The following is an 11,488-nucleotide window of genomic DNA, read 5'->3' as shown; positions in this document are numbered from 1 at the left end:
GAATCCACGAGTGCATCAGCATCAACATGCTGTCGCAGAAGCTGAACATGACACCCGATGCCGCAGAGCAGTGGATTGTCAATTTGATCCGACACGCCCGACTCGATGCTAAAATAGACTCTAAACTAGGTCACGTTGTCATGGGAACAAAAGCCATTTCCCCTTACCAGCAAGTAATCCAGAAAACCAAAGACTTGCACTCTCGTTCCCACTTCCTTGCACTAAATATCCATAAGAAACTAGGATTGAAATTCCCTGAATCTGGCACTCAGTGGGGACAGGATTAATATAAAAATTTACAAATGTACAGTAAATTTATGAACATATATATATATATATATATATATATATAAACAATAAATAAATAAATACATTGGGCTTTTGAATTTATTTTTAATTTCAGTGTTTTTACTTCAATTTCAAACAAAGGAAATTGAGTATACAATCACATTTTGATTTTTAACAGTAGCTAGTTTATTCTTATAATGTTAATGCTAAGGTTCATCGTCATTTTGTGCCTGTTTTCCATGCTGGCATGGGTTGGTAGGGGCAATACGATAGGGTCTGGTGAGCTACAGGGCTGCATCATGCTTGCCCCAAGTCCGCTTCAGCATGGTTACTTTTCTACAGCTGGATGCTCTTCCTCACACCAACCATTTTTGCTGTGTATACTGCATGCTTTTTTTTGTTGTGTGTGTGGCACCAACACTGGTGGGATTTGCTAAGTAACATGGAAGACAAGAAAGGGAAAAGGAAACTAAATTGTGGTGGTGTATTTGAGGGGGTTGAAAGGTGAATTTTATATCAAGGACAAGCTGAAGATACATGGCTACCCTGGGTTTGTGAGAGTATAAGGGGAAAAAGATAAGCTAGTGGTGATGTAGTACCAAAGCAAAACCTTCAGGAAGCAAGAGATGATGCAGGCAGGAGATCAGGAGATGAGGCAGGGGTCAGTTATAAGAATGTGAGGGGAGAGTACCTGATGGTTGGAGGTGAAATGTGAGTGAGTGATGGACAGGAGTTCTATAGGCATGAACATAACCACCCCATCATTGTTTCTCTTCTGTCTGCCCTTGAATTAAAGCTACCCTTACTCAGCAGTGTTAACACCTGTCATCTGGTCATCCACCTTGGTCCTTTCCATGGAATCTAGACACACTGGATGTCACTTTCACTTAATAAACAATTACCATGAGCAAATACATCCTTCAAAGCAGTAATGTCAACAGCACCAATACAACAATCATCATTTTTAATGTCCACTTTTCCATGCCAGCTTGGGCCAGACAAGATTTGTTGAGGCAGATTTTCAATTGTTAGATGCCCTTCCTGTCACAAACCCTCACTTGTCTGCAACTAAGTTAATATTCCCCAAGATGGAGAGATGACAGAGTCATTAGCATGTTAGGTGAATTGCTTAGCAGAATTTTGTCTGTCCCATGTTTGATAGATCAAAGAGGTAGGGGTCAGACTAATATGGATCACTTGTTCTCAAAAGTAAAAATAGGTTTACATGGGGCCAACATGCCTACCTAGAAAAAAATGCATACAGAGGCATCAGTTACAATTCAAAAACCAACAAGACCTAGGAAAGGGTAAAGGCCGCCTTTTGTCCTGAATGACCATGAGATTGCACCTAGAAAGTCTGGGCAAGGTTGTTTATGGAAGATCAGCAGTCGCCCATGTATACACTTGCCTCCCCTCTCCACGCGACCGATGTTATCCAAGGGAAAGGCAAAGGGGCCGATACAGCTTGGCACCAGTGAAGTCACAACTCATTTCTACAGCTGAGTGAACTGGAGCAACGTGAAATAAAGTGTCTTGCTCAAGAACACAACACTCAGCCCAGTCTAAGAATTGAACTACTACCTCTTATCTATACAAAATAAAAAAAATAATTAAAATACATATCAAGAAAAAAATGAAAAGTAAGCAACAAAATTAATTCTTACAAGAATCCAACAATATAAGAGTCAGACAACCCACCACCACCACCACCATAAGCAATGTGAAATAAAGCATCTTGCACAGTCTGATCCGGGAATTGAACTCACAACCTCATGATTGTGAGCCTGATACTGTAACTACTGAGCCATGTGCTTTCCTTCATGAAAACATTACCCGGAACTAACAAGGGAGGCAGAGGAGAGGACACCCTAAAAACAGCTAGAGGAGGGATACTGAAGTAGAGCTGAACAGAGGGGATCCAAAAGGACAAAATTAGAAAAGTTGTTATTGGCTTATGGTCCATAGGGAGAAAAGGGCTCAGGTAAGTATAACCCCTTTTCAGACTGTCTGAGACTTATTCTCAAACTAGAGACCTATACTCACAATAAAGTGGACCCTGCTAATGGCATCCAAGAACCAGGTGGTGGTTTAAACAGGGCATCACAACAAATTCCACCTCTCAAAAACAGGACTGGTCCCTTTGAGGGGTTTTCGATAGTTACCATATATCAAATTTCACCGATACGCCTTCAGACAACTGCAAACTCAGACTCATTAATCATCATCATTTAACGTCCCTAGGCTGGCATGGTTCGACAGGAGCTGAAGGGCTGTTCAGGCCCCATGTGTGTTTTGGCATGGTTTCTATGCCCTTCCTAACGCTAACCGCTTTGCAGAGTGTACTGGGTGACCAGCATGGGTGCTTTTTACATGGCACCAGCACCAACGAGCCTGCAAGATTAGGGATGCTCAGCTGGAGAGGGTTGCAAAGAACAAGCCTGTATGCAAGGGCAACCATGATTTTAATAGGCTTTTGATGTGTCTTTTCAAGCACGGCAAACCTCCAGGAGTCACAGTTCCCTGTTTATCCCTTCTGTGTGTCCTAACATTTGTAGATCCTTTCCTACCACTTCATCCCACATTTTCCTAGGTTTACCCCTTCCACATGTTCCCATTACAATTAGAGATTGGCAGTTCTTGAAGCAACTGTCCTCAGTTTTCACTCAAGATTCCATGCAGTGAAATTGAACCCCAAATCATGTAATTCCAAAGCCAGCTTCTTAATGATGCAACTATGCCAACAGAAATTTATAAAAGGGGACTTAGGTGCTAGCATGGCTGTTTGATTAAGAAGCTCGCTTTGTAACTACGCCCATTTCAGGGCCTACCAGCAAACACAAAGCATTTGTATTAAGTACATGTGGTTTATAATGGTTATTACACTAGCACTGCTTTCTATTTCATATTTGAAAATTATATATATAAAGCTGTTTTTATGAAGAGGCTCTCAAGTAAAATGGTATAAAAAATAATAAACTATAAATCTCTTCAGTTCTATATTTAAGAGATGAGGAATTATTTACATTATTTACATTTGACGGATATTCGTCCTCATCTTGTTTGTTGTTAACACGTTTCGGCTGATATACCCTCCAGCCTTCATCAGGAGTCTTGGGGAAATTTCGAACCTGGGTTCTCATTCCTATCGATGTTACTATTATTATTATTATTACTATTATTAATCAGGTCGCTGCCGTGAATCGAACTCGGAACCTTGGGATTAGTAGCCCGTGCTCTTAACCACTACGCCATATGCTCGTGGGAAATTATGGGGTGAATTTTAAGGCTTATAAATCTATTATTTTTCTATCCTTCCCCAAGACACCTGACGAAGGCTGGAGGGTATATCAGCTGAAACGTTGTGTTAACAACAAACAAGATGAGGACGAATATCCGTCAAATGTAAATAATGTAAATAATATAAATCTCTTATAAAAGAAAATCAGGAACATGGAACACATTTTGTTTACCTTTTCGAAAATCTAAAGAACATCAAAATTAAAACTAAAAGACTGAATACCGAAAGCAACCTTTGTAATGCCTTGCATCCCTAAAAACTTTTTATGTGTTCTCACACCCCCTGGAATACTATCTTGCACAGTCAAGGGGTGTGAGTACCCCTGGTTGGGGAACCCTGAGCTAAAGCGGCTTAATAATCTTTTTACTCCTTTAGCATTTAGACCGGCCATATCCAGCATTTAAACTGGCCAGATCCAGCCTCACACACCAACCCTGCAATCACTTCATTAAAATCTCAAAGCTGTGAGATAATGCGTGATTAATTCAAAATAGTCTGAATGCTAAGGGGTTAAGCTGACCCTATCTGGTCCAGATATTCTACCTGCTTTATGTTGAAACCAGCCAGATCCAGACTGTCATATCTACCCTTGAATGGCATTCTAAAAATATACGATCATATCGTCAAAAATTTCAGAGCTACAAAGTAATGCTTGATTCATTCAAAACAACATGAATAAAAAAAATATTATATTTGGAAGAATAATCTGGATGTTAAGCATTAAATAAAATATATACAATCAGATGCAAAACCCCCTTTTTCCTGTGAGTTTACAGCAGCGTCGGAGCACAAATCGAGTGAGTGTAATATGAAATATATGAAAGGAAAGTTTATGCTTACACAATCATCTTTGCTACCACAACCATCATCGTCACCATCATTTAATGCCCATTTACCATACTGACATAGGTTCTATAGTTTGACAAGATCTGGTGAGCTGTATCAAATTCTATTGTATGTTTTAGCATGGTTTCAACAGCTGGATGCCCTTCTTAATGCCAACCATTTTACAGAGTGTACCGGGTGCTTGTTTCCATGGCACCAGCACCACAGATACACACACATACATATATATATATAAGACAGGCTTCTTTCAGTTTCCGTCTACCAAATCCACTCACAAGGCTTTGGTCGGCCCGAGGCTATAGTAGAATACACTTGCCCAAGATGCCACGCAGTGGGAATGAACCTGGAACCATGTGGTTGGTAAGCAAGCTACTTACCACACAGCCACTCCTGCGCCTATATTATATTACATTTTAGATTTAATTCAAGTGAGGGTTGATACATTTTTTATCAATTCTGATTCCATCATTATCAACTTCATCATTTAACATCCATTTTTCCTTGTATGGGTTAGAATTTGCTGAGATGTATTTTCTACAGTTGGATACCTTTCCTGTTGCCTACCCTCATCTGTTCCCAAGCAAGGTAATTTTTTTTCTCGTGACCAAAAACGTTTTCATGAAAGACTTTTATAACCATCACATGGTGTCAAAACAAGAGCATACACAAATATGCAAACATAATCACACACGCATACATATATCAGATGGGCATTTTTGCATCTCTGTCTACCAAATCTACTCACAATGCTTTGGTCAGCCCTGTGCTTATAGCAGAAGCCACTTGCTCAAGGTGCCATGCCGTGGGACTGAATACAAGGCCACATAGTTAGGCAGCAAGTTTCTTAACCACACAGCCAGTTTTATCTTAAAAAATGGTGGCAAAAGGTTGTATTTTTTTTTTTTTTTTTGGTTCATGACAAGGAATGAATATATAAGAACATATGCACATTTGAAATCTCGTTCATAAATATCTAAAACTCTTGTTTCGATTTTCCCTTAAAATATTGGAAATTCTTCCTGTATGAGAGAGCAATATAAAGAGAGGGGGTCAGAAGTACAAGTTTGTGTGGGAGAGAGAGAGAGAGGGTATGTGTTTTTTTTTTCTTTTTTTCTGAAAATCGAAGCAGAGTTGCAGCACAGATGATCCGCCAATCGATTACTCTCCACTTCCACTACGGCGTAGGTGAAACCTACATGGTCGCTTGGTGTGCTAGAAATAGCAGCCAAATTACCCGCTACTTACATTCTCGCGTCGCCAATCGATTACTCCACTATGGCGTAGGCGAAACCTACATGGTCGCTTGATGTGCTAGAAATAGCAGCCAAATTACCCTCTACTTACATTCTCGCGTTGCCAATCCATTACTCCACATTCTCGCGTCTTAAAAAGAAAGAACATACGAATTATGTACAACAGCGTAAATCAGAAGAAACAAAATAAATGAAACTATTATAAAAAGCTTCGCTGTTGATTAAATAGAAATACAAACACGTTTTGGTCATCTTTCGGTACACGTTTTTTCTATATTACTATGATACAGTAAAATGAGGGAGGGGGCTCTTGGCGGACCGTTTCACAGTTCGTTGACACCAGAGAAAACATACCCGGCTTCCTTCTCCACTGAATGGGGAAATCAGTACATCAGCTGCTTATAAAAGCAGTCGCGAACTAGGATAGCACCGCGGTAGATAACCTAAATTTGTAAATTCGCATTAAAAAAAGGGACACAATTTATATGTATGTATGTAATTCGTAATGTATTATGCCGAAGTAAAAAAATAAGATGGGATGGGCACGACTGGAGTGTCTTCGATCACAGATGTGCTTATTCTGAGTTGACTTGGAGCTAAGCAACGACTCATTTAATGATTCTTGACATCGTTAAAATTACGTTAATTAACAGTCGGGTTTATTAAAGGAATATTTATTTAATACGAAGATTGAGTCGAAAGACCATGCTTACCGGTGGTAGAGACACGTGACTATCATCCCCCATATGACATTAGCCATGTAATTAAGGAGAACCTACTAGTTGTTTCGTTTTCCGTTTTAATTGTTTTCATTTGTATCGAGCTAAAATCTATCCCTATGTATGAAAAAATATTTTTATATATATTCCTTGTTATATTTGTGATTTATTTTATATCTATGAGGTTTTGATAAAGCTTTAAAAATTTTTTTCTCGTTCAGGAAAGGAAATACATATATAATTGTTAGTGGTCTGTTGCTTCACCGGAGTCTGTGCGTGATTCCGGGTTTTGTAAACTACCCCGGCTATAATTCCTTTCCATTAGCGAGGTAGAGCAAACATGTCGAACTTCGATCTGCTCAGCCGGTTTTCACAGTATTTAGATCCGCATTTAATGCTGAAACTCTTGGAATTTGTACATTCCCAGAAGATATTCGATGAAAAACAAATACTGCGTGGGAAACTGGAGCTAATTAAGAAGACTAAGATGGTAGATTACGCCAAAAATCTACATGACAAGATGTATCCTTCGCAAGATCTAACCAAAAGTTTTCAAGAAGAAAGAGAAAACGTATTGGAACATCTTGAAATATTGGAATCTCGTGTTGAGAACATTTCAAAATTGATGAATCTCCCTGAGGTTATAAACCAAATTGAAACTGTGCGAGATGGTAGTCATTTATATGAGTACCTTGTCACTCGTCACGGCATCAGCGAAAATATTACAGAAGACATGTACAATTATGCCAAATACCAGTTCGAATGTGGCAACTATGAATTCACTAGCCAATATCTCTACTTTGTCAGTACCCTACTGCCAACTAATGACAAGCTCTACCTCAATTCACTGTGGGGTATCCTGGCTTCTGAAATTCTTCTCGAAAACTTCGACACGGCTCTCGAAGAATTAAACAGGTTGAGAGAATATATCGACAACAACGCCTCTTTCTGGCCAGCCTTGCAGACCTTACAGCAGAGAACCTGGTTCGTTCACTGGTCCTTGTTTGTCTTCTTCAAGCATCGAGATGGTCTGGACCTCGTCATAGATCTACTTCTTTATCAACCACCTTATCTCAATACGGTACAAACTGTATGTCCTCACATTCTTCGATACCTAACCACAGCTGTTATTATCAACAAGAGTCGCCGAAGATCGGTGAGTTGTCACGCTTAATTCTTTTTTTATTTCATTTTAACGAAGCTATGGTCGCTCTAATTAATTTATATCATATTATATATGACTTACTCATGAAAAGACGTTTTAGTTGAAGTAGAAGTAGATTGAATATGTTACATTCTAGGAAATGTGTTCATCTCACTAAAAATACGGGAAGTGACACGAGCCATTCAAAGCACATCTGCAGTCGGTAGACTTGCTAGAAATAACAGTCACATCTTCCTCAACTCCCTGCTGCGATCTTAAATGAGAGGGGATACATTGGATAACAGCTTAGAAGGGGGAAACATTCTAATTACATTAGAAATAGATTGAATATGCTACATTCTAGGAAATGTATTCATCTCACTAAAAATACGGTAAGTGATGCTACGAGCAATTTAAGGCGCCTCTGTAGTCGTTAGAAATTTTCTAGAAATAGCAGCCAAATCTCGTTCAAATTGCCTCCTATCATATCAAATAATGATGGATACAATGGATAACGTAGTTCTAGAGACACTACGAGTGAAAAATTAAATGGCATGGACGTAGTTGAATTGTCTGATCGTAAATTTGCTTAATTATCAATTAAAGGGGTTGAACTGATTGATTATGCAACGACTGGGAATGGTGAGATGGTTTTTCAATGTCTTGTGATGTTTAAATTGGTGTCGTTAAGTGCACGATCGTTAAAATATATTAGCCGCACAATACCAGATTCCATTCGATTTTTCCCCCTCGTCTTCAGGCACCCAAATGGATCTCTTGTGTATCTGACCAAAAGAAATCGCGGTAACTAAATAAGTCTACATCTAAACACACATTTACATATACACTAATGAGTAATAACAGTTTCAGCTTATTAATTAGATATCATACCTTGGTGAGGTAACTTTTTCCTATGATGTCTATGACACTTATGATTTTGCGATATTTAAGGCATCATTCTTCTTTGCAGAGCTATCTCTCCACAGATTCCTACTGTCTCTGGATGTTCCCACTGTGACATAGCTACAAAAGTGTGCCCCTCCCACTTGACTTTGTTTCCTCATAACTTTTAGAAAAATTGGGATACTTTTTAATGAAATTTTCTAGAAATACCTCTCAGAAGGTGTAGATTAGCATTATATCGGAAATTAATTCATATATATATATTTTTAATTAGTGGACGAACACACATACATACTGAAAACATTGTATATATATATATATATATATATATATATATAATAGTTGAAATTTACAGAAAACAAAACCCGAAGACAGGTGTATAAACAACAAGCAGGTGTATTAGTTTGACGCTCGGGAAGGTGAGAAAGTCTTTTACCTTTCGAGATCATACACACACAAAATACTTGTGAAATTTAGAAAATAAAAATGTGTTTGTCAGTATGTATACGTGTGCGACCATCAACTATTTTCTTTTTACCATTAAATTCCGATATAATCGTAATTTACACCATTTGAAACGTATTTGGTAAAAATTTCATTCAAAAATATCTATTTTTCTGAAAATTATGAGGAAACAAAGTCGATGTGTGTGGGGGAGGGGGTGTTCTGTGTGTAGGTATTCCCTATTCTTCAATGCACATCTTTCTTTGACGGATTTGTGCTGTCTCTGGATATTTCCACCTTTCATATAAATCCAATTATTTTTTTTACCTGATAAATATATTCTGGATCGAGTTATCAGTATATATATCCAATAATTTTTAAGACGGTAGGGGAAAATTGGGGATAAATTTTGCTGCCTTTGTTGAGAGATTTTCTCATACATGTGGTGACTTGTGATCTATATTTTATTGTACACAGTCAAGTTGTGAAGTCAAGAAATATGCTCGTTACCATATAACCTTGCAAACGATGGAGTCTTTATTTATTTAGTCATTTTCACCTGTTGGAAATAATAGTTAAAGATCTACCTCAAGTTACACGGTATTATTTTTTAAGCAAAAAAAAAAAAAAAAAATCGATCTTTCGTTTTATGATCCAGAAAGTGAAACCTCTGAACTCGGAACTGAAATGATAGAAAGACATATTTGGTTAATGTTTTAAGATACAATGTTTGGAGAAAAGATGTGATGGCCGTAACTTGAAAGTCTTTCGTTTTATAATCTAGAAAGTCAAACCACTGAACTCAGAAATAAAAAATAAAGGAAGGACATTTTGGTTCATGTGTTAAGATACAATGTCTAGAGAAAAAATCGGATCACCAGTGCTGGAAAGTCTTCAATCGTAGATTTCTTTGGTCAGGACTAGTACGGATCTTAACCAATAGTTTTTTTTTATAGGTTGATGAAAAATTAAGAAAAGGGACCAGATAAGTTCCCTTATTAAAGTTGTTCGACACACTGGCAAAGAATATTACCTTTTGGAAGCAGACTTGATTTTATTTTCTCGTTAATAAAGGTAGTAAGCCAGGGAAACCATTAGCGCGTCGGACAAAATGCGTAGAGGCATTTCTTCTAGGTCTTTACGTTCTGAGCTCAAATCCCACGGAGGTCAACTTTTCATCTTCTCGGAGTCGATAAAATAAAGATACCAGTTAACTAGTGGGATCGATGTAATCGACTTGCCAAAAAAGTCCTGGAAAGCGCCAACAGTCAAAGCATCGAATCGCTGATCATGAAACATCGTCTTCGATGATTAAGACATGTAGCAAGAATAGAAGAGTCGAGGTTCCTACGTCAGCGGGCTCACTTCAAGAGAAAGACCATGGGTTTGCCCTTTTCGAAGATACAAGTATCAACTCAAAACAACACTCAAAGTTACTGAACTTTAACCTGAATCGTTTGAAACATATGCCCGAGACCGTACCAAGTGACGTTCCGTCACCATCGAAACCATTTTCGAAGCTACCAGAAGAGAAAAGGAAGTAGCAGACGACAGGAAAGAAAAGCTCGATAAAATCAACCTCGTTCTCCAATATTACCGTGCACTCAATGCCATCGACTCTTCCTAAAGGAAGCGTTCAGCAAAGAAACTAAATTCTCGGATACAAGATAAAGTCGACGATGTTACTTAGACTTAGAGAGTCATCACGAGATCGCTGGAGCTGCTAGAAATAGCAAACAAATTCCCTAAACTAAGGAAAGAAAACATTGACATTTTTTAAAAATTAAAAGATGGGATAGCCACGGCTGGAATGCCTCTGATTATAGCTCACACACACACACACACACACTCCCTCCACCCCTCAATCAGGGCTGACCTGGGTCTAAACTGCTACTTTACTGAGAGAAACAAATTTGAAATACTCTGGGAGTACTTCAAAGAAGGGTTCGGGTTTTTGTTACGCCGAAAACTGTTGTGTGCGTATTCTTTACCTCCGCCGCACTCAGATAGCTCATAGCAAAAATCAGCTGATTTCGATTCTTTACGGCCATTTTTCCAATTCCAACTGAGATTCTACGAAGGAACCTCTTCTATATGGTCATTTGACATGCTAAAAAGAGCAGCCAAATTTACCCTGCAGTTAAATCCTTTTGATATTTAAGTCTGCATTGTTTGTCTATTTGGGTTCAGTCCCGCTGTGTTGCACCTTGGGCATGTGTCGTACACTATAACCCCGAGATGACCAAAGCCTTGTGCGTGAATTTGGTAGACGGAAACTGAAAGAAGCCCGTCGTGTGTGTGTGTATCTTTCTTTGTCCCGTTAACCGCTCGATAACCAATGTGGGTTTGGTTGCGTCCCAGTAACATAGCGTTTCAACAAAAAGGGGCCGATAGAATACGTATCAGGCTTTAAAATAAGTACTAAGGTCGCTTTGTTCGACCAAACCCTTGAAACAAGTAAAAGATTGGCTCTTTATCGTCATAAGATGTTTAAAATTTATTATATTTTGAAAAAAAAAACTATAAAAAATGTTGTAGAGGAAGCATACAACAAAACAAAAAAAATACTAATATGAAAATATTTTTCGTGTTA

General features: G+C 38.4%; 1 protein-coding gene across 2 annotated transcripts in view; it reads left to right on the top strand.

Moving 5' to 3' along the window:
* LOC106874153 (eukaryotic translation initiation factor 3 subunit E) overlaps positions 1 to 11,488 on the top strand; it is a 17,855-nt gene that overhangs the window by 3,641 nt on the left and 2,726 nt on the right. The window contains exon 1 of one of the 2 annotated variants that reach the window (XM_014921776.2): positions 6,654 to 7,560. The exons of the other annotated variant lie outside the window; for it this stretch is intronic. Coding sequence (XP_014777262.1) covers positions 6,745 to 7,560 — 816 coding nt within the window. The 5' untranslated portion in view covers positions 6,654 to 6,744. Of the gene's footprint in view, positions 1 to 6,653; positions 7,561 to 11,488 lie in introns of those variants that run through there. 2 annotated transcript variants of the gene reach the window in all.

This window comes from Octopus bimaculoides, chromosome 22 (assembly GCF_001194135.2).
Source record: "Octopus bimaculoides isolate UCB-OBI-ISO-001 chromosome 22, ASM119413v2, whole genome shotgun sequence".
Lineage (NCBI taxonomy): Eukaryota > Metazoa > Mollusca > Cephalopoda > Octopoda > Octopodidae > Octopus > Octopus bimaculoides.
This window is presented reverse-complemented; position numbering and strand designations above follow the sequence as displayed.